We start from the raw sequence: 24,603 nt of genomic DNA on the forward strand, positions 1-24,603 counted from the left end.
GATGATGTCATAAAGGTTGCCTCGACCAATCAGCGACGGGCACAATCTGCCGAGAATTCTGGAATCATCATTGTCCATATACTACAGGGACATGCATATTCTAACGCATCGGGTATTCTAGAATACCCCGTAGTGTATGTCCCCGTAGTATGTTCTCGTAGTGCATGTCCCCGTAGTATATGGACAATGATGATTCCAGAATTTGCGGCAGACTGTGCCCGTCTCTGATTGGTCGAGGCAACCTTTATGACATCATCGTCACCATGGCAACCATTATGACATCTACGTCGATACTGTGCCTGGCGGCCTCGACCAATCAGAGACGCGGGATGTCTACGTCCTTTATGACATCATCGTCGCTGTGCCCGTCGCTGATTGGTCGAGGCCTGGCGGCCTCGACCAATCAGAGACGTGGGATTTCCAAGACAGACAGACAGACGGAAAAACCCTTAGACAATTATATATATAGACTAGATTGTGGCCCGATTCTAACGCATCGGGTATTCTAGAATATGCATGTCCCCGTAGTATATGGACAATGATGATTCCAGAATTCGCGGCAGACTGTGCCCGTCGCTGATTGGTCGAGGCAACCTTTATGACATCATCGTCGCCATGGCAACCATTATGACATCTACGTCGATACTGTGCCCGTCGCTGAATCAGAAACGTGAGATGTCTACGTCCTTTATGACATCATCGTCGCTGTGCCCGTTGCTGATTGGTCGAGGCCTGGCGGCCTCGACCAATCAGAGACGCGGGATTTCTATGTCGATGCTGTGCCGGTCGCTGTGTGACAGCTCTCCAGCGACCAAACAGCGACGCTGCAGCGATCGACATCGTTGTCGGTATCGCTGGAGCGTCGCTTAGTGTGACGGTACCTTTAGAAGAGAGATGTTAATTACAGCCTGATAGTATCTCTGTGAGAACTTTTACACAAAGGATCTAAAGAGAAAATAATATATTCATTGGGGGGCGTGGCCGTGGTCCAATCAAAAAACAGGCAATCATGATATTAACCTGAGGGGCTGTTCTAGAAACCTGACCTCAGACCAAAGCTATAAATTGGACCTGTATACAGAGAAACGTGTTCACATGTGAGGGGAGCCTGAGATGCTGATGTGTTCCACCAACTCTATTCACCCCCCTCAGGGAGCAGAAAGCAAACTACTAGTTAGATGATTTCTGTAAGTTTCTCCTGTTTATTTTTATACTGTTTTGCATAAGTTTTATGTCTCTTTATTATCATATTTTTATATTTTTTCTTACTGTAAGCACTGAACCTTTTTGTATTAAAGTATAAAACTTTAACAAGTTGAACCTTGAATGTTCTAAAAGAATCCATAGCCTAAGGTGTGTGAGCCTGATGACTGGTAGACATTATTAGTATTAATATTTCCGGGACTCATCGCTCGTGTATTCGGTGAGTGGTGGCAGCGTGTATGAGCGGGTGTGTGGCCTGGGTCGGTGTGTGATTTATGTTCCTATTACAGCATAGGACAGAGGTTGAATGCTGGACTGAGAGTGGGGAAATAGATTAACCCTTGCAGGCACACCCCAAGTCACGTGCTGAGAGCAGGCACGTGACTAATTAGTTACACCACGGAGTAGGGATCCGTGACAACTACTATCAGATCACAGCTCTTGCCTTTGGCCTTGCCTTTGCTCCCAGAGTATTCACGAAGGTCATGGCCATCCTTTGTTCCAAGGGGATTCTCATAATCCCTTACTTGGATGATCTTGTGATCAATGGGCTATCCCACCGTGACTGAGACCTGAGTTGTCAGAACACCTTGGATCCTCTGGTCCGTCTCGGCTGGATTGTCAGAGAGAAGTCCTCCCTGACCCCAGCTCAGCACCTGGTGTTTCTGGGCATGATGTTCGACATGGCAAAAGCCTGTGTCTTCCTTCCAAAGGAAAAGTTTCTCTCTCTGCCAGGGGATCCGCATTCTAAAGCGACCAACTCCTCTCCCCCTATGGTTCTGCATGAGAGTTCTGGGGAAGACGATTGCTGCCATGGAAGCTGTGCCTTTTGCCTAGTTCCATACCCGCCCTCTTCAGCTGGCCCTCTTGTCTGCTTGGGAGAAGAGGACCGTCTCCCTGGACCGGCCTGTGCTTTTGTCCCTCAAGGTGAGGCAATCCCTGACCTGGAGAATGCTATCCTTCTCCGGTGGCAGGTCATCACCACCGACGCTAGTCTCCTCGGTTGGGCAGCGGTATTTCTTCATCACACAGCGCAGGGTCGCTGGAACATCCAAGAAGCTGCTCTCCCCATCAATCTTCTGGAGATCAGGGCAATTTTTCTTGCCCTTTGCCGCTGGCAGTCCCTTCTCGCAGGCCAGCCGATCTGCATACAATTGGACAATGCCACTGCCTTGGCTTACATAAAACATCAAGGCGGAACTCGCAGCAAACAGACAGGTGATGGCAGATATAGCAAGGATTCTGCGATAGGCGGAGTGTTACATTCCCGCCATATCAGCCGTACACATTCCGGGGGTGGAAAATTGGGCAGCTGATTTTCTGAGTAATCAGGGCCTTGCATCGGGTGACTGGTGTCTCAGTTCTGCCTTTTTCATCCAAATATGCCAGCGATGGGGCACACCTGACGTCGACCTGATGCGGTTTTGAATTAATCACAAGGGTCCTCTGTTCGTAGCCAGGTCCCGGGATCCGCTAGCCATCGGTTGCGATGCCCTAGTGATCCTGTGGTCCCATTGCCAGCTACCTTATCTTTTTCCGCCTCTCCCTTTGATTCCGAGAGTCGTGAAAAGGATAAAGGCAGAAGGAATTCCTGCAATCCTGGTAGCTCCAGACTGTCCCAGAAGGGCCTGGTACGCAGATCGTCAGACAGTCCAGATCTTCTCTAACAAGTCACCTCTTCCACCAGAATTCACAGTCTCTGAGTTTAACGGCTTGTCTTGAGGCTGCAGTCCTGAGGGAGGCCGGTTTTTCCCATCAGGTCATTCAGACCATGATTAGGGCAAGAAAACCAGCATCCTCGCGTACCTACCACAGTTACTGGAAGGCCTTCTTTCGGTGGAGTGAGGACAACAATTTGGTTTCTGGTCTATATTTCAGTAGAAGAAAATGTCCAGCTTCACTGAATCCGTGAAAAAAAGTTTTTCTTATTCACAAACTTGAACATGGAGGATACAAACTTCAGCACAAACCATATGGGTAAGAATCTCAACGCGTTTCTGGAGACTAAGCTCCCTTAATCATGACAGGATTTCTATATTTTAGTACCCTAAAGGGTAACGTTTCCGCTCTGCCAATTCTTTTCCAACAAAATTCGGCTTCTCGTTCCCAGGTAAAGACTTTTCTTCAAGGAATCTCCCACCTGGCACCTCCTTATTGCCCTCCGATAGATCCATGGAATCTTAACCTTGTCCTTGACGCACCCGAGCGCACTCCTTTTGAGCCCATTCAAGACATTCCGTCTTCAATCCTGTCATGGAAAGTTGCCTTCTTAGTTGCCATTACGTCCATCTGAAGAGTTTCTGAGTTAGTGGCATTGTTCTGCCGTTCTGTTTCTGGTTCTCCATCAGGATAAGGTAGTTCTCAGACCCGTTCCTTCTTTCTTGCCTTAGGTGGTCTCTTCATTTCACATTACTGAAGACATTGTCCTTCCTTCTCTATGTCCCTCTCCAGTCCATCCCCTGGAGAAGTCCGTCCACAACTTGGATCTGGTCAGAGCTGTCCGAGTCTACCTCAAGGACTGCTTCTTTTCGCCTCTCTGATGTCTTATTTGTCATCTCTGGAGATTGTCTTAAAGGGATTCCAAATTCGCTTCCAAATTCACTATTGCCCGTTGGATTCTTTCGGCAATATTGGAGGCATACTGCGTTCAGGACAAACCGCCTCCGGGGGTAAAGGCTCACTCCACCCGGGCGGTGAGAGCTTCCAGGGCAGTTCGTCACCAGACTCCAGTTTTACAGATTTGTAAAGCCGTGACCTGGTCATCTTTGCACACTTTCACAAGGTTTTACAGGGTTCATACCCATGCCTCATCTGATGCAGGCCTGGAAAAGAAGGTGCTGGAGGCTGCGGTTATGCACCAGCCGACCTAAATCTGTTTTCGTTTCATTCTTTCTGTTCCCACCCTTGGGACTGCTTTGGGACATCCCATGGTTACCTGTGTCCCCTAATGAAGCGATAAAGAAAGAGGGATTTTTGGTACTCACTGTAAAATCTCTTTCTTGGAGCCTTCATTGGGGAACACAGTGTGTTCCCTAACTGTTTGTACTGCTTTTGGGCCTATGTGCCTTTGTTGTTGGGTTGGTACATATGTTGAGTTTTTGGTTGCTTCTCCTGCTATAACACTAACCGATGTACTTGCTGCCTGTCAGTGGATGTATACTGCTGAGGAGGAGCCATTTTCCTTCTTTGCCTAGTGTTAGCTTCCTAGCGACCGCAGCATACACTCATAGTTACTAGTGATGAGCGAATATACTTGTTACTCGAGATTTCCTGAGCACGCTCGGGGGTCCTCCGAGTATTTTTTAGTGCTCGGAAATTTAGTTTTTATTGCCACAGCTGAATGATTTACATCTGTTAGCCAGCATAAGTGCATGTGGAGGTTACCTGGTTGCTAGGGAATCCCCACATGCACTTATGCTGGCTAACAGATGTAAATCATTCAGCTGCGGCAATAAAAACTAAATTTCCAAGCACGAGAAAATACTTGGAGGACACCCGAGCGTGATTGGGAAATCTTTTTTTTTTTTATCAATTAGTGTTTATTGAAGATATCCAAAACAATACAGTGCAGTCAAACAGTAATAACAATAACAGAGGTCAACTAAAAATGACCAGAAATAAGTAAGGAGAAAAACCAAACCAATCAGAAAGGAAGAAGTAGGGGAGAGAAGCGGGGGGGAGAGGGATAGTACCTGTACCAGTAGGTGATTGGGAAATCTTGAGTAACAAGTATATTCGCTCATCATAACCATAAGTTGTATGTCTTTTTATTATCATATTTTTATACCTTTTTCTTATTGTAAGCATTGAACCTTTTGTTATTAAAGTATAAAACTTTAACAAGTTGAACCTTGAATGTTCTAAAAGAATCCATAGCCTAAAGGTGTGTGAGCCTTATGAGTGATAGACATATTTTTATTAGCATTATTATTAGTCCGGGACTCATCGCCCGTGTATTCGATGAGTGGTGGCAGCGCGTGTGAGCGGGTGTGGCCTGGGTCGGTGTGTGATTTATGCTCCCATTACAGCATAGGACAGAGGTTGAATACTGGACTGAGAGAGGGGAGATAGATTAACCCTTGCAGGCACAACCCCAAGTCACGTGTGAGAGCAGGCACGTGACAAATAATTGACACCACGGAGAAGGGATCGGTGACAATTGGTGGCGAGCGGTGGGATAGATGTTTTTTTTATTAGAGCATTAGTGCATGGTTTAAGCAATTATTCCCTGTACTAAAGAATTGATATCCTTGTGAGGAGTGCACCAGTTCTTCAAGGTTTAATTCAGTGCTTTCTTAGACATACTTGCAAACAGTTTCCCCTCCCCGTTTTTCTTTTCTATCTTTTATTTGGCAAAGGCTGTTCATCGATATGGCAGCCCAGTACAAGAAGCATAGCAAAGAAGCTCTGACCGGCATCTGTGGGCAGAGAGGAATAGAGACAGCCGACAGATCCAGGGAGCTGCTGATACGCGCCCTGGTCGAGCAGGACATAGAGCAAAGTTCTGGAACATCTGGGCAAGGACAGAGCCCACCTCAGAGAGACCCAGCAATGCCAGCTCTTGCACCGGAGATGCCTGATGGAAATGTCAGCAATGCCAGTGCTGAGGAGCCTATGGACTGTACTTTGCAAATGGACTTACAGCCCCTGGGAACAAGTGATCCCAATCTGCGCATGCGGCTGATTCTACAGTACTGACAGGCTGCTGCTGCAGAACGCCGGGACCGGGCTTAGAGAGAGGCTACAGAACGCCGGGACCAACAGGCTGAGAGAGAGGCTTCAGAACGCCGGGAGGTGAGAGAGAGGCTGCAGAACGCCGGGAGGACAGAGCTTTCCAGCTTCAGATGGCTCAAATAGATCGGGGTATCAGTCCTCAGATAACCCCCTCCCAGGACATAAATCCAAGGAAGCCACGTCTTGAAAACTTCCCTGTGATGGAGAAGGATACGGACTTAGATACTTTCCTGCGGGGATTTGAAAAACCTGCAGGCAGTACCATCTACCCCGTGAGCAGTGGGCACAGTATCTAACCCCAGGGTTGAGAGGCAAAGCCCTGGAAGTTTTTGCTAGCCTCCCACCAGAGCTAGATGCGAACTATGAGGCCATAAAAGAGGCCCTGATCAGGAAATACAACCTAACACCAGAAGTGTATCGTAGAAAGTTCTGGAACCTACAACGTGGATCCACTGACAGCTATGCGGATATTGTGAGCACCCATAATGAGGTCCTGGTTATGGGGGACTTTAACTACCCGGATATTAACTGGGAAACAGAAACCCTGTGAAACCCATAAAGGCAACAGGTTTCTGCTAAAAACCAAGAAAAATTATCTTTCACAATTGTTGCAGAATCCAACCAGAGGAGCAGCACTTTTAGACCTAATACTATCTAATAGACCTGACAGAATAACAAATCTGCAGGTGGTCGGGCATCTAGGAAATAGCGACCACAATATTGTACAGTTTCACCTGTCTTTCACTAGGGGGACTTGCCAGGGAGTCACAAAAACACTGAACTTTAGGAAGGCAAAGTTTGACCAGCTTAGAGATGCCCTTAATCTGGTAGACTGGGACAATATCCTCAGAAATAAGAATACAGGTAATAAATGGGAAATGTTTAAGAACATCCTAAATAGGCACTGTAAGCGGTTTATACCTTGTGGGAATAAAAGGACTAGAAATAGGAAAAACCCAATGTGGCTAAACAAAGAAGTAAGACAGGCAATTAACAGTAAAAAGAAAGCATTTGCACTACTAAAGCAGGATGGCACCATTGAAGCTCTAAAAAACTATAGGGAGAAAAATACTTTATCTAAAAAACTAATTAAAGCTGCCAAAAAGGAAACAGAGAAGCACATTGCTAAGGAGAGTAAAACTAATCCCAAACTCTTCTTCAACTATATCAATAGTAAAAGAATAAAAACTGAAAATGTAGGCCCCTTAAAAAATAGTGAGGAAAGAATGGTTGTAGATGACGAGGAAAAAGCTAACATATTAAACACCTTCTTCTCCACGGTATTCACGGTGGAAAATGAAATGCTAGGTAAAATCCCAAGAAACAATGAAAACCCTATATTAAGGGTCACCAATCTAACCCAAGAAGAGGTGCGAAACCGGCTAAATAAGATCAAAATAGATAAATCTCCGGGTCCGGATGGCATACACCCACGAGTACTAAGAGAACTAAGTAATGTAATAGATAAACCATTATTTCTTATTTTTAGGGACTCTATAGCGACAGGGTCTGTTCCGCAGGATTGGCGCATGGCAAATGTGGTGCCAATATTCAAAAAGGGCTCTAAAAGTGAACCTGGAAATTATAGGCCAGTAAGTCTAACCTCTATTGTTGGTAAAATATTTGAAGGGTTTCTGAGGGATGTTATTCTGGATTATCTCAATGAGAATAACTGTTTAACTCCATATCAGCATGGGTTTATGAGAAATCGCTCCTGTCAAACCAATCTAATCAGTTTTTATGAAGAGGTAAGCTATAGGCTGGACCACGGTGAGTCATTGGACGTGGTATATCCTCGATTTTTCCAAAGCGTTTGATACCGTGCCGCACAAGAGGTTGGTACACAAAATGAGAATGCTTGGTCTGGGGGAAAATGTGTGTAAATGGGTTAGTAACTGGCTTAGTGATAGAAAGCAGAGGGTGGTTATAAATGGTATAGTCTCTAACTGGGTCGCTGTCACCAGTGGGGTACCGCAGGGGTCGGTATTGGGACCTCTTCTCTTCAACATATTCATTAATGATCTGGTAGAAGGTTTACACAGTAAAATATCGATATTTGCAGATGATACAAAACTATGTAAAGCAGTTAATACAAGAGAAGATAGTATTCTGCTACAGATGGATCTGGATAAGTTGGAAACTTGGGCTGAAAGGTGGCAGATGAGGTTTAACAATGATAAATGTAAGGTTATACACATGGGAAGAAGGAATCAATATCACCATTACACACTGAATGGGAAACCACTGGGTAAATCTGACAGGGAGAAGGACTTGGGGATCCTAGTTAATGATAAACTTACATGGAGCAGCCAGTGCCAGGCAGCAGCTGCCAAGGCAAACAGGATCATGGGGTGCATTAAAAGAGGTCTGGATACACATGATGAGAGCATTATACTGCCTCTGTACAAATCCCTAGTTAGACCGCACATGGAGTACTGTGTCCAGTTTTGGGCACCGGTGCTCAGGAAGGATATAATGGAACTAGAGAGAGTACAAAGGAGGGCAACAAAATTAATAAATGGGATGGGAGAACTACAATACCCAGATAGATTAGCGAAATTAGGATTATTTAGTCTAGAAAAAAGACGACTGAGGGGCGATCTAATAGCCATGTATAAGTATATAAGGGGACAATACAAATATCTCGCTGAGGATCTGTTTATACCAAGGAAGGTGACGGGCACAAGGGGGCATTCTTTGCGTCTGGAGGAGAGAAGGTTTTTCCACCAACATAGAAGAGGATTCTTTACTGTTAGGGCAGTGAGAATCTGGAATTGCTTGCCTGAGGAGGTGGTGATGGCAAACTCAGTCGAGGGGTTCAAGAGAGGCCTGGATGTCTTCCTGGAGCAGAACAATAATGTATCATACAATTATTAGGTTCTGTAGAAGGACGTAGATCTGGGGATTTATTATGATGGAATATAGGCTGAACTGGATGGACAAATGTCTTTTTTCGGCCTTACTAACTATGTTACTATGTTACCTTGAGGACCACGTTCCACCAATGGATTAGGGGACTTTCTGATAACAGTTTTGAGGACTTTACGGATCTTATGGTCAAGGATCAATTTCTTCACATGTGCCCCACGGATGTACGACAATTTGTGTGTGATCGGGAGCCACAAACTGCGGATCAGGCTGCAAGGATTGCGGACTGCTATGTGGCTAACAGGATGCCTGAGGTGCGGAAGCCATCGGGATTCAGCTGGAGGGGGGGTAAGCCAAACGGGGACCCTTCTCCCTCTGCCGGCCGATCACCAGTGCTGTCCAAGCCCACCTCCTATGGGGCCCCGGGAAATAGACACTCTCTAGGCGATGCACGCCGGTGCTTCTCCTGCAACAAAGTGGGACATGTTAGCGCTGTCTGCCCTGATAGGGAGAAACGCCCAACTACCACCACAAAGTCGTCTGTGCCCCCACCGTCTGTCCTCTTTGTGGCCGGCTCTGATGCGAGGGCTAATGAGAACTGTCAATCTGTCACTGTTGGCAATAATGTCACCATTGGTCTCAGAGACACTGTTGCAGAGGTGACCCTGGCGCGTCCAGCCATGATAACCCCTGCCGATATCATACCAGGAAAGAATATGTCTATAACCGGGATTGGAGGGGTCGCTCTGCCGTGCCCATGGCCCGTGTGTACCTGGACTGGGGAGCAGGGAAAGGACTGAGGGAAGTGGGAGTATCAGAAGCTATTCCCACCAATGTGTTGCTAGGCACGGACCTGGGGAGGATGGTGTCCCACTATATTTCTCCCCTGCAAGTAAGTGCTACAAAGAAAGTGGAAGCAAGAGACCCACCTGAGATCCCGTGCGAGGAGGGAAAATGTCCCAATGCACAGGACTGTAATTATGTGGCAGCTGTGACCCGGAGTCAGGCTGCGGCTCAGACTCAGGCCCAGAGATTAGAGGATGAGTCTCAGACAGAACTGCCAGGACAGGAGGCACATACTGTGGTCCCGGAGCCTCCATCCATGGCAGACCAACCAAGGTCCCTGATAACAGACACTGAAGACTCAGCTTCAGACCAGGGCCTGGCAGTCACACTAGGCCAGGGCCTGCAGGCTGACCGTCAGAGCTTCCAGGAGGCCCATACTGTGGTCCTGGAGCCTCCATACATGGCAGACCCACCAAGGTCCCTGATAACAGACACTAAAGACTCAGCTTCAGACCACGGATACTACAGAATCTTGGGACTATGAACGGCGGCTGATCGTCCCTTATCCATTTAGGGAACAATTATTGAGGATTGCCCATGAAATTCTTTTGGCCGGACACCTTGGAATACAAAAGACTAAAGCTCGCCTGACACATAACTTCTATTGGCCCAAGATGGGGACAGATATTGCCAATTACTGCCGATCATGTGTAGTTTGTCAGAGAGTTGGAAAGTCCGGGAATATACAGAAAGCTCCATTGATACCACTGCCTGTGATCGATGAACCCTTCCAGCGAGTGGCTGTGGATATCATAGGGCCACTTGCAATCCCTAGCAGCTCTGGCAAAAAGTACATTCTCACAGTGGTGGACTATGCTACCCGATACCCGGAAGCTGTGGCACTATCCTCCATCCAAGCAAAGTGGCGGATGCTTTACTGACTGTGTTCTCTCGTGTGGGTTTCCCCAGGGAAATGTTGACCGATCAGGTAACCCAGTTCATGTCTGATCTGATGGAAAGCCTCTGTGAAAGAATACAAGTACAGCATCTTGTGGCCAGCGCCCATCATCCCCAAACCAACGGACTCTGAGAGCGTTTTAATGGAACATTAACCCCTTAGTGACAGAGCCAATTTGGTACTTAATGACCGGGCCAATTTTTACAATTCTGACCACTGTCACTTTATGAGGTTATAACTGTGGAACGCTTCAACGAATCCCGCTGATTTCTTCGATATTACTTGCGATTATTTATGAAAAAAACTGAAATATGGCGAAAATTTTGCAATTTTCAAACTTTGTATTTTTAGGCCCTTAAATCAGAGAGATATGTCACAAAAAATAGTTAATAAATAACATTTCCCACATGTCTACTTTACATCAGCACAATTTTGGAAACAACATTTTTTTTTGTTAGGAAGTTATAAGGGTTAAAAGTTGACCAGCAATTTCTCATTTTTACAACACCATTTTTTTTTTTAGGGACCACATCACATTTGAAATCATTTTGAGGGGTCTATATGATAGAAAATAACGAAGTGTGACACTATTCTAAAAAGTACACCCCTCAAGGTTCTCAAAACCACATTCATTAACCCTTTACGTGCTTCACAGGAACTGAAACAATGTGGAAGGAAATAATGAACTTTTAACTTTTTTTTGCAAACATTTTAATTCAGAATAATTTTTTTTTTTCACATGTGTAAAAACAGAAATGTAACCATAAATTTTGTTATGCAATTTCTCCTGAATACGCCAATACCCCATATGTGGGGGTAAACCACTTTTTGGGCGCACAGCAGAACTTGGAAGTGAAGGAGCGCCGTTTGACTTTTTCAATGCAGAATTGGCTGGAATTGAGATTGGATGCCATGTCACGTTTAGAGAGCCCCTGATGTGCCTAAACAGTGGAAACCCCCCAAAAGTGACACCATTTTGGAAACTAGACCCCTTAAGGAACTTATCTAGATGTGTGGTGAGCACTTTGAACCCCCAAGAGCTTCACAGAAGTTTATAACGTAGTGCCGTGAAAATAAAAAATCGCATTTGTTTACACAAAAATGATCTTTTCGCCCACAAATTCTTATTTTCACAAGGGTAACATGAGAAATTAGACCACATAAGTTGTTGTGCGATTTCTCCTGAATACGTCGATACCCCATATGTGAGGGTAAACCACTGTTTGGGCGCACCGCAAAGCTTGGAAGAGGAGTGCCGTTTTACTTTTTCAATGTAGAATTGGCTGGAATTGAGATCAGACGCCATGTCGCGTTTGGAGAGCCCCTGATGTGCCTAAACAGTAGAAACCCCCCACAAGTGACCCCATTTTGGAAACTAGACCACCCATGGAACTTATCTAGATGTGTGGTGAGAACTTTGACTGCCCAAGTGCTTCACAGAAGTTTATAATGCAGAGTCGTGAAAATAAAAAATATATTTTTTTCCACAAAAAAGATTTTTTAGCCCCCAAGTTTTTATTTTCACAAGGGTAACAAGATAAATCGGACGCCAAAAGTTGTTGTCCAGTTTGTCCGGAGTATGCTGGTACCCCATATGTGGGGGTAAACCACTGTTTGGGCGCACGGCAGAGCTCGGAAGGAAGGAGCGCCATTTTGGAATGCAGACTTTGATAGAATGGTCTGCGGGCGTTATGTTGCGTTTGCAGAGCCCCTGATGTACCTAAACAGTAGAAACCGTCCACAAGTGACCCAATTTTGGAAACTAGATCCCCCAAGGAACTTATCTAGATGTGTGGTGAGAACTTTGAATGCCCAAGTGCTTCACAGAAGTTTAGAATGCAGAGTCGTGAAAATAAAAAATATTTTTTTCTTCCACAAAAAAGATATTGTAGCCCCCAAGTTTTTATTTTCACAAGGGTAACAGGAGAAATTGGACCGCAATAGTTGTTGTCCAATTTATCCCAAGTACACTGATGTGCCATATGTGGGGGTAAACCACTGTTTGGGCGCACGGCAGAGCTCGGAAGGGAAGGAGCGCCGTTTTGGAATGCAGACTTAGAATGTTCTGTGGGCGTTAAGTTGCGTTTGCAGAGCCCCTGATGTACCTAAACAGTAGTAACCCCCACAAGTGACCCCGTTTTGGAAACTAGACCCCTGTTGTGAATTCTGTGGCTGAGTTCACTTCTGTGGTCACAAGTGGTATTGCAGTCTCTGGGCTTCCTCCCTCAGGTGTTTTGGTGAGCTCGTTGGCTGCCTTGCTATTTAGCTCCACCTGAGTCTGTCTTCCTTGCTCCTTGTCAATGTTCCAGTGTTGGATCTGAGCTACTGCATCTTTCCTTGGGCCTGCTGCTCTGCTAGATAAGTGCTTCTAGTTTGTTTTCTGTTTTTTCTGTCCAGCTTGCTATTAACTTTTGCTGGAAGCTCTGAGAAGCAAAGGGGTGCACCGCCGTGCTGTTAGTTCGGCACGGTGGTTTTTTTTGCCCCTTTGCGTGGTTTTCGTTTTAGGGTTTTTTGTAGACTGCATAGTTCTCTTTGCTATCCTCGCTCTGTCTAGAATATCGGGCCTCACTTTGCTGAATCTATTTCATTCCTACGTTTGTCTTTTCATCTTGCTAACAGTCATTATATGTGGGGGGCTGCCTATTCCTTTGGGGTATTTCTCTGAGGTAAGTCAGGCTTGTATTTCTATCTTCAGGCTAGTCAGCTCCTCAGGCAGTGCCGAGTTGCATAGATAGTGATAGGCGCAATCCACTGCTGCTTATAGTTGTGTGAGGATAGATCAGGTACTGCAGTCTACAGAGATTCCACGTCTCAGAGCTCGTCCTATTGTTTTTGGTTATTGCCAGATCTCTGTATGTGCGCTGATTACTGCACGCTGTGTTGCCTGATTGCCAGCCATAACAGACCCCCCAAGGAACTTATCTAGATGTGTGGTGAGAACTTTGAATGCCCAAGTGCTTCACAGAAGTTTATAATGCAGAGTCATGAAAATAAAAAATATTTTTTTTTCCACAAAAAAGATTTTGTAGCCCCCAAGTTTTTATTTTAACAAGGGTAACAGGAGAAATTGGACCCCAAAAGTTGTTGTCCAATTTATCCCGAGTACGCTGATGCCCCATATGTGGGGGTATCCCACTGTTTGGGTGCACGGCAGAGCTCAGAAGGGAGGGAGCACCATTTGACTTTTTGAGCGCAAAATTGGCTGTCGTGTTTGGAGACCCCCTGATGTACCTAAACAGTGGAAACCCCCCAATTCTAGCTCCAATCCTAACCCCAACACACCCCTAACCCTAATTCCAACCCGATCCATAATCCTAATCACTAACCCTAACGATAATCACAACCCTTACCCCAAAACAACCCTAATGTCAACCCTAACCATAACCCTAATCAAAACCCTAAATCCAACACACCCCTAATCCTAATCTCAACCCTAACCTCAAACCTAACCCTAATCCCAATACACCCCTAATCCCAACCCTAACCTTAACCCTAATCCCAAACCTAACCCTAATCCCAAGCGTAACCCTAATGCCAACCCTAACCCTAATACCAACCCTAATCCAAACCCTAACCCCTAAATTTAGCCCCAACCCTAACCCTAGCCCTAAGGCTACTTTCACACTTGCGTTTGGCATCCGTCGCTATCCGTCGTTTTGGACAAAAAACGGATCCTGCAAATGTGCCCGCAGGATGCGTTTTTTGCCCATAGACTTGTATTGCCGACGGATGGCCACACGTCGCGTCCGTCGTGCACTGGATCAGTTGTGTTTTGGCGGACTGTCGTCACAAAAAACGTTCAATGTAACGTTTTTTTGTACGTCGCGTCCGCCATTTCTGACCGCACATGCGTGGCCGTAACTCCGCCCCCTCCTCCCCAGGACATAGATTGGGCAGCGGATACGTTGAAAAACTACATCCGCTGCCCACGTTGTGCACAATTTTCACAACGTGCGTCGGTATGTCGGGCCGACGCATTGCGACGGCCCCGTACTGACGTAAGTGTGAAAGAACCCTAACCCTAAATTTAGCCCTAACCCTAAATTTAGCCCCAACCCTAACCCTAACCCTAGCCCTAACCGCTCTTCTCCTGCCGGCCGGCAGATGGAGATAGATGGCGGGCGCACTGCGCATGCGCCCGCCATTTTCTTTTCCCCGGCAGCCAGGAGGAGCAGCAGGAGGACCCAGGGACACCGGTGAGTATGATAGGGTCCCCGAATCCCCCTATTTCTCTGTCCACTGATGTTAAACAGTTAATTACCGGCGATCGCAAAACAGGGGTCGGTAAAACCGACCCCGATCATGTTCTTTGTGGTCTCGGCTACCCCCGGTAGCCAAGACCCCAAAGATCCTCCCAGGGGCCGGCCGGCGGGCGAACTGAGCATGCGCCCGCCATTTTTTTACCGGAAGAAGATGGCGGCGCCCATCGGGAGCCACGAGGAGCATCGGGGAGACAGGTGAGTATCGGGCTATTGGGGACCACATTTCTCTGTCCTCTGATGTGCGATCACATCGGAGGACAGAGAAATTAAAAGGGAAATCGCGGTTTTTTTTTGCGATCGCCGGTAAACGGCTAATTACCGGCGATCGCAAAAGCGGGGTCGGTAAAAAATCCCCCGAATCATGTTCTCTGGGGTCTCGGCTACCTCCGGCAGCCGAGACCCCGGAGAAAATCTGACTCTGGGGGGAGCCATTTACTTTTTCCACAGTGCCGTTAATTAACAGCGCTGTGGTTTAAGTACCCTTAGCGGCCGCCGTTAAAAGGCATATCGGCGGTCGTTAAGGGGTTAAAGCAAATGCTCAAAATGCTGGTGGAGACTGAAGGGAGAGACTGGGAGCGGTACCTTCCCCATCTGCTGTTTGCCTGCAGAGAGGTACCCCAGGCGTCTACTGGATTCTCCCCCTTTTGAACTGGTCTATGGGAGAAGGGTCAGGGGGCCACTTGATTTGATTAAGGACTGTTGGGAGGAAGACCCCAGAACTACTGGAGTCTCAGTGGTCGAATATGTACTGCAGCTCAGAGAGAGAATGCAATAACTGAGCAACCTGGCCCATGAGAACGTGACCCAGGCCCAAACCAACCAAAAGGTCTGGTACGACCGTAATGCCAGACTAAGGGCCTATGAGGAAGGGCAGAAGGTTTGGGTGTTGGTCCCTATGTTACAGAATAAATTGCAGGCCGCATGGGAGGGACCATATACTGTATATAAGCGGCTGAATGATGATAATTATGTGGTGACACTAGATGAGCATGCAAAGCGTCAGAAAGTGTTTCATGTAAATATTTTGAAGGCCCATCATGCCAGGGAGGCCTGTGTCTTACCTGTCTGTAGCCGGCCTGAAGAGGGGGAGGCTGATCTGTTATTAGATGTGGGAATGGGACTCAGTACATGTAGTCCCTGGAGTCAGCAGAGATGAAGGCACACATGAGGGAACAGGTAGAGGAGATGCTGAAACTCCTGCCCAGAGAAGTGGCTTATGCCACCATTGAAAAAGAATGTTTGGCAATTGTGTGGACTCTGCAGAAGCTGCAACCATACCTCTATGGGCGCAATTTCACCGTGATCACAGATCCTAACCCACTGAGTTGGCTCAACAGAGTAGTTGGGGACAATGGGAAATTGCTTAGATGGAGTTTGATACTTCAGCAATATGATTTCACAATTCAGCACAAGAAGGGAGTTGATCATGGCAATGCCGATGGCCTGTCGCGCCAAGATGGGGCAGAACCAGATACGTGCTCGGGAGCTGACCTGTAAGTCAACCCCCACGCACGTTCATATGGAGGGAGGTGTGGTGAAATATGTGTATGTATATATATATATATATATATATATATATATATCTCTATATGTGTGTAGGGACATATGTCTAGCGTTATATGTGTGACTAGTGATAATGTAACATCTGTCCTAAAGGCAAGTCGCACCTAGGTGTTAATTGGTACTTCCTTGGGACTAGTAGAAATGCTGTCTCCATATCTCACCAGGGGGTTTAGCTAGGGCTGAGAAGAAAAGCAACATTTGGCACCTTCTAGGTCTTGGAGGGGAGACGCTAATTGCGGCCTGAGGGAATCTATCCCTGAGAACCTTTCCTCAAGAGAAAATAATATATTCATTGGTGGGGTGCGGCCGTGGCCCAATCAAACAGGCAGCAGTTATGATATTGACCTGAGGGGCCGGTTTAGAAACCTGACCTCAGACCAAAGTTATAAATTTAGGCTGCAGACAGAGAATTGTGTTCACATGTGAGGGCAGCCTGAGAAGCTGATGTGTTCCACCAACTCCATTCACCCCCCCTCAGGGAGCAGAAAGCAAACTACCAGTTAGATGATTTCTGTAAGTTTTTCTCCTGTTTATTTTGATACTGTTTTGCATAAGTTGTATGTCTTTTTATTATCATATTTTTATACCTTTTTCTTATTGTAAGCATTGAACTTGTTGTTGTTAAAGTATAAAACTTTAACAAGTTGAACCTTGAATGTTCTAAAAGAATCCATAGTCTAAAGGTGTGTGAGCCTTATGAGTGATAGACATATTTATATTGGTATTATTATTAGTCCGGGACTCATCGCCCGTGTATTCGATGAGTGGTGGCAGCGCGTATGAGCGGGTGTGTGGCCTGGGTCGGTGTGTGATTTATGCTCCCATTACAGCATAGGACAGAGGTTGAATGCTGGACTGAGAGTGGGGAGATAGATTAACCCTTGCAGGCACAACCCCGAGTCACGTGTGAGAGCAGGCACGTGACGAATAAGTGACACCACTGAGAAGGGATCCGTGACAGATTGTTCAGAGGAAAATAATATATTATTCGGGGGGAGCAGCCGTGGTCCAATTAAACACAAGCAATTATAATATTAACCTGAGACGGTGGTCTAGAAATTTGACCTCCAAGTTAACTCTATAAATTAGGCTTGTTCGCATACAAAGTTGTTCACAGATTGAGGGCGGCCAAGCTGAGGTGTTCCATTCCATATTCGTTCCCCCCCCTCAGGGAACAGAAAGCAGACTACAAAGTTAGATATTTCTGTAAGTTTTCTCCCGTTTATTTTTATAACTGTTATGCATATTTGTATGTCTTTTTATTACCATATTTTATACCCTTTATATTGTAAGCACTGTACTTTTTGTATTAAAGCATAAAACTTTAACAAGTTGAACCTTGCATGTTGTAAAGAATCCATAGCCGTGAAAGTGTGTGTGAAAGTATGATTGGCAGACAGTAGTAGTAAAATTTCCGGGACTCATTGCCCGTGTGTTCGGTGAGTGGTGGCAGCGTGTATGAGCAGGTGTGTGGCCTGGGTCGGTGTGTGAGTTATGCTCCCATTACAGCATAGGACAGAGGTTGAATTCTGGACTGAGAGAGGGGAGATAGATTAACCCTTGCATTCGCAACCCCAAGTCGCATGCTGAAAAGCGGGTACGTGACAATTGGGCATATAGGCATCTTGCTGCCCAACCCTTGTCCTCCTGATGTCTGCTCTGTGGAGGGGCTGACATGGTCACCGCTGATGGTGGTCTCATCCATACATGCCGATGTCACGTGTCTCCTCTGTTACTGAATGACCACGGGAAGTGTATTGTGCATGACATTCTCTGCCTGTCGTTATGGTCGCCGTGTACCGGTGTCGGCAATGTAACCAGAATGTGGCCTCCTGCATCACTTACATTTCTGGAGCTCTGTGCTGGCAGCTGCTGTAGCTGCTGAGACCCTCTCCATCCAATATGGGTGACCACATATGGCGGTGTGAGGAAACTGCTGGCAGCGGTACACTGGGCTCGTGGCCTTGGGTTGGTGCATTACTCACTCCTCTATGTCTTTCTCTTTCAGTTTGGAGAAGTATTATCTCGTCTGCTCGCTGTTGTATAACGGGAGAGATTTGTTTAAACCCGTCCAGTCCAAGAAGGTGGGAACCTACAAGAGCTTCTTCTACCTGGTGAAGTGGAACGAGCTGTAAGTACACCTGTGCCGTGTACACCCGCCGTACTCGTGTTGTGAATTACATGCCGCACTCCGGTACTCACGGTGTGGTGTATTACATGCCGCACTCCAATAGTTGCAGTGTGTTGGATTACATGCCACAATCTGGTGTCGGTACTGACTTTGTGGTGGTTTACATGCTATATTCCGGTACTCGCAGTCTGGTGGATTACATGCCTCAATCTGGTGCCGGTGCTTATAGCGTGGTGGTTCACAGGCCGCACTTCGGTACTCACGGTATGGTGGTTTATATTCCGCACTCTGATACAGTGTGGTGGATTACCTGCCGCACTCTGGTGTCGGTATATACTGTGTGGTGGATTATCTGCCGCACTCTGGTGTCGGTATATACTGTGTGGTGGATTATCTGCCGCACTCTGGTGCCGGTATATACTGTGTGGTGGATTATCTGCCACACTCTGGTGCCAGTATATACTGTGTGGTGGATTATCTGCCGCACTCTGGTGCCAGTATATACTGTGTGGTGGATTATCTGCCGCACTCTGGTGTCGGTATATACTGTGTGGTGGATTATCTGCCGCACTCTGGTGCCGGTATATACTGTGTGGTGGATTATCTGCCGCACTCTGGTGCCGGTATATACTGTGTGGTGGATTATCTGCCGCACTCTGGTGTCGGTATATACTGTGTGGTGGATTATCTGCCGCACTCTGGTGTCAGTATATACTGTGTGGTGGATTATCTGCCGCACTCTGGTGCCGGTATATACTGTGTGGTGGATTATCTGCCGCACTCTGGTGCCGGTATATACTGTGTGGTGGATTATCTGCCGCACTCTGGTGTCGTTATATACTGTGTGGTGGATTATCTGCCGCACTCTGGTGTCGGTATATACTGTGTGGTGGATTATCTGCCGCACTCTGGTGCCGGTATATACTGTGTGGTGGATTATCTGCCGCACTCTGGTGCCGGTATATACTGTGTGGTGGATTATCTGCCGCACTCTGGTGTCGGTATATACTGTGTGGTGGATTATCTGCCGCACTCTGGTGTCGGTATATACTGTGTGGTGGATTATCTGCCGCACTCTGGTGTCGGTATATACTGTGTGGTGGATTATCTGCCGCACTCTGGTGTCGGTATATACTGTGTGGTGGGTTATCTGCCGCACTCTGGTGCCGGTATATACTGTGTGGTGAATTATCTGCCGCACTCTGGTGTCGGTATATACTGTGTGGTGGTTTTCTTGCCGCACTCTGGTGTCGGTATATACTGTGTGGTGGATTATCTGCCGCACTCTGGTGCCGGTATATACTGTGTGGTGGATTATCTGCCGCACTCTGGTGCCGGTATATAGTGTGTGGTGGATTACCTGCCATACTCTGGTGCCGGTATATACTGTGTGGTGGATTATCTGCCGCACTCTGGTGTCGGTATATACTGTGTGGTGGATTATCTGCCGCACTCTGGTGTCGGTATATACTGTGTGGTGGATTATCTGCCGCACTCTGGTGCCGGTATATACTGTTATGATCCGGTTACCTTGGAGCCGCATGGAACTTTCTCTGGAGTTGGTGGAAACTATACTGACCGCAAATCCTGAACTTATCACCGCAACTAGAAGTAGCCGTGGGGTGTGCCTAACAAATCCTAGACACCTCGACACAGCCGGAGGACTAAATACCCCTATAGATGAAAATAGGAATACTACCTTGCCTCAGAGCAGAACCCCAAAGGATAGGCAGCCCCCCACAAATATTGACTGTGAGTAGTAGAGGAAAAAGACACACACAGGCAGGAAACAGGATTTAGCAAAAGAGGCCACTCTAGCTAAAATAGGAAAGGATAGGATAGAATCCTAAGCGGGCAGTATGAAAACCCTTCCAAAAATTTCCACAGCAGAAAATACAAAAAACTCCACCATCTAACTAAAGATGTGGAGCGTATATCTGCAACTCCAGAGAATCCAGCAAGACAGAGAAAAACACTGACTCAATCTAAGCTGGACAAGAGAAAACAAATGAATAGCACAGAATTATTAAGCACACAGCATGTGTGCCACAGAAACAAAAACCAGACACTTATCTTTGCTGAAATGGCAGCAAGGCTGGAGGAACCAGACAAAGATCCAAAACCTCCCAGAACCATGGACAACTGGCAAGGACTAATGAATCCTGCACACCTAAATATCCCAGTCAGAACTGCAATCAGCAGATACACCTGGCCAGGACTGCGACTCAGAGACAACTGCATTCCCACCTACAACCACTGGAGGGAACCCAAAAGCAGAATTCACAACAGTACCCCCCCCCCCCTTGAGGAGGGGTCACCGAACCCTCGCCCCTCACCAGGGCCCCCAGGACGATCAGGACGAGCCAGATGAAAGGCACGGACCAAATCAGCAGCATGGACATCAGAGGCAAAAACCCAAGAATTATCCTCCTGGCCATAACCCTTCCATTTGACAAGGTACTGAAGCCTCCGCCTCAAAAAACGCGAATCCAAAATCTTCTCAACCACATACTCCAACTCTCCATCAACCAACACAGGGGCCGGAGGATCAACAGAGGGAACAACGGGCATCACATATTTCCGCAATAAAGATCTATGGAAGACATTATGGATAGCAAAAGAGGTTGGATTAATAATCTCAGAAATCTTATAAGGACCAATAAACCGAGGCTTAAACTTAGGGGAAGAAACCTTCATAGGAACATGACGGGAAGACAACCAGACCAGATCCCCAACCCGAAGCCGGGAACCAACACACCGACGACGGTTAGCAAAACGTTGAGCCTCCTCCTGAGACAACACCAAATTGTCCACCACATGAGCCCAAATCTGCTGCAACCTGTCAACCACAGAATCCACACCAGGACAGTCAGAAGGCTTCAACCTGCCCAGAAGAAAAACGAGGATGAAAACCAAAATTACAAAAGAAAGGCGAAACCAAAGTAGCCGAACTAGCCCGATTATTAAGGGCAAACTCGGCCAATGGCAAGAAGGCCACCCAATCATCCTGATCAGCAGACACAAAGCATCTCAAATAAGTCTCCAAGGTCTGATTAGTTCGCTCGGTCTGGCCATTTGTCTGAGGATGAAATGCAGAAGAAAAAGACAAATCAATGTCCAGCCTAGCACAAAAGGCCCGCCGAAACCTAGAAACAAACTGGGAACCTCTGTCGGACACAATATTCTCCGGAATACCATGCAAACGAACCACATGCTGAAAAAACAACGGAACCAAATCTGAAGAGGAAGGCAAAGGCACCAAATGAACCATCTTAGAAAACCGGTCACAAACAACCCAGATAACAGACATCTTCTGGGAAACCGGAAGATCAGAAATAAAATCCATCGAAATATGCGTCCAGGGCCTCTCAGGGACTGGCAATGGCAAAAGCAACCCACTAGCACGGGAACAACAAGGCTTGGCCCGCGCACAAGTCCCACAGGACTGCACAAAAGAACGCACATCACGTGACAAAGAAGGCCACCAAAAGGACCTACCAACCAAATCTCTGGTACCAAAAATACCAGGATGACCAGCCAACACAGAACAGTGAACCTCAGAAATCACTCTACTAGTCCATCTGTCAGGAACAAACAGATTCCCCACTGGACAGCGGTCAGGTCTGTCAGCCTGAAATTCCTGAAGAACCCGTCGTAAATCAGGGGAAATGGCAGAAAGAATCACCCCTTCCTTAAGAATGCCGACCGGTTCAAGGACCTCAGGAGAATCAGGCAAAAAACTCCTAGAGAGGGCATCAGCCTTAATATTCTTAGAACCCGGAAGATACGAAACTACGAAATCTAAACGGGGAAAAAAAACAAGGACCAACGAGCCTGTCTAGGATTCAGCCGTTTGGCAGACTCGAGGTAAATCAGATTCTTATGATCGGTGAAGACCACAATACGGTGCTTAGCTCCCTCAAGCCAATGTCGCCACTCCTCAAACGCCCACTTCATAGCCAGCAACTCCCGATTGCCGACATCATAATTGCGTTCAGCAGGCGAAAACTTACGAGAAAAGAAGGCACACGTTTTCATCAAGGAACCAACAGGATCCCTCTGAGACAAAACGGCCCCTGCCCCGATCTCAGAAGCGTCAATCTCAACCTGAAACGGAAGAGAAACATCCGGTTGGCGCAACACCGGATCAGAAGTAAATCGGCGTTTAAGCTCCTGAAAGGCAGAGACAGCCGCAGAGGATCAATTCGCCACATCAGCGCCTTTCTTCGTCAAATCGGTCAAGGGTTTAACCACGCAAGAGAAATTAGCAATGAAACGGCGATTAAAAATTAGCAGAACCCAAAAATTTCTGAAGGCTCTTCACGGATGAGGGTTGAATCCAATCATGAATGGCCTGAACTTTAGCCGGATCCATCTCCATAGATGAGGGAGAAAAAATGAAGCCCAAAAAAGAAACCTTCTGCACCCCAAAGAGACACTTAGACCCCTTCGCAAACAAAGCATTGTCACGAAGGATCTGAAACACCATCCTGACCTGTTGCACATGAGACTCCCAATCATCGGAAAAAATCAAAATATCGTCCAAATATACAATCAAGAATTTATCAAGATAAGTCCGGAAGATATCATGCATGAAGGACTGAAAAACAGATGGAGCATTAGTGAGCCCGAATGGCATCACAAGATATTCAAAATGACCTTCGGGCGTATTAAACGTAGTTTTCCATTCATCACCCTGCTTAATACGAACAAGATTATATGCCCCCCGAAGGTCAATCTTCGTAAACCAACTAGCTCCCTTAATCCTAGCAAACAAATCAGAAAGCAAAGGCAAAGGGTATTGAAACTTGACCGTGATCTTATTCAAGAGGCGATAATCAATACAGGGTCTCAAGGAGCCATCCTTCTTAGCAACAAAAAAAAATCCCGCTCCCAACGGTGAAGAAGATGGCCGAATATGCCTTTTCGCCAAAGACTCCTTAATATAATTCCGCATGGCAGTATGTTCAGGCACCGACAGGTTGAAAAGTCGGCCTTTAGGAAACTTACAGCCTGGAATCAAGTCAATAGCACAATCACAGTCCCTGTGCGGTGGAAGGGAACTGGACTTGGGCTCATCGAATACATCCTGAAAATCAGACAAAAACTTAGGAATTTCAGAAGAGGAAGAAGAGGAGATTGACATCAAAGGAACATCATTATGAATCCCCTGACAACCCCAACTAGTCACAGACATGGACTTCCAGTCCAACACAGGATTATGTACCCGCAACCACGGAAAACCCAGCACGATAGCATCATGCAAATTATGCAACACCAGAAATCGACAATCTTCCTGATGGGCTGGCGCCATGCGCATGGTCACCTGTGTCCAAAACTGGGGCTTATTTTTAGCCAAAGGTGTAGCATCAATGCCCCTTAAAGGAATAGGGTTCTGCAAAGGCTGCAAGGAAAAACCACAACGCCTGGCAAGGACACCGATAACAGAAATTTAGGTTGTACAGTACTGATGGTAAATGAACGGGCGACCCTCTTTGTCCGCTTAGGGCAGACGGAAATGACATGAGAAGCGTCGCCACAATAATAACACAACCTATTCTGACGTCTGAAACCTTGTCGTTCCGTTCTAGACAGAATCCTATCACACTGCATTGGCTCAGGAATTTGCTCTGAGGACAACTATACAGCGCGCACAGTTCTGCGCTCCCGCAAGCACCGGTCAATCTGAATGGCCAGAGACATAAAATCACTCAGACCAAAAGGCGTGGGAAACCCCACCATAACATCTTTAACGGATTCAGAAAGACCCTTTCTGAAAATTGCCGCCAAAGCATCATCATTCCATTTAGTCAACACAGACCATTTTCTAAATTTCTGACAATACCATTCTGCCGCCTCTTGACCCTGAGACAGGGCCAACAAGGTCTTCTCCGCTTGATCCAGAGAATTAGGTTCATCATATAATAATCCAAGAGCCTGAAAAAAGGAGTCTACATTAAGCAAAGCAGGATTCCCAGATTCCAGGGAAAATGCCCAATCCTGTGGATCGCCACACAGCAGGGAGATGATGATTTTAACCTGGTGATTGGAATCACCAGAGGATCGAGGTCTCAGAGCAAAAAACAGTTTACAGTTGT

At 46.6% G+C, this 24,603-nt stretch overlaps 1 protein-coding gene across 3 annotated transcripts in view; it reads left to right on the top strand.

The window, feature by feature from the left end:
• The window catches only part of PIK3C2A (phosphatidylinositol-4-phosphate 3-kinase catalytic subunit type 2 alpha), a 231,923-nt gene that overhangs the window by 68,773 nt on the left and 138,547 nt on the right, over window positions 1-24,603 (top strand). For all 3 annotated transcript variants that reach the window (XM_069738457.1, XM_069738460.1, XM_069738459.1), the window contains exon 12: window positions 18,383-18,505. In XM_069738457.1, the coding sequence (XP_069594558.1) occupies window positions 18,383-18,505 (123 nt within the window). The remainder of the gene's footprint in view (window positions 1-18,382; window positions 18,506-24,603) is intronic.

Source organism: Ranitomeya imitator, chromosome 9 (genome assembly GCF_032444005.1).
Source record: "Ranitomeya imitator isolate aRanImi1 chromosome 9, aRanImi1.pri, whole genome shotgun sequence".
Taxonomy (NCBI): domain Eukaryota; kingdom Metazoa; phylum Chordata; class Amphibia; order Anura; family Dendrobatidae; genus Ranitomeya; species Ranitomeya imitator.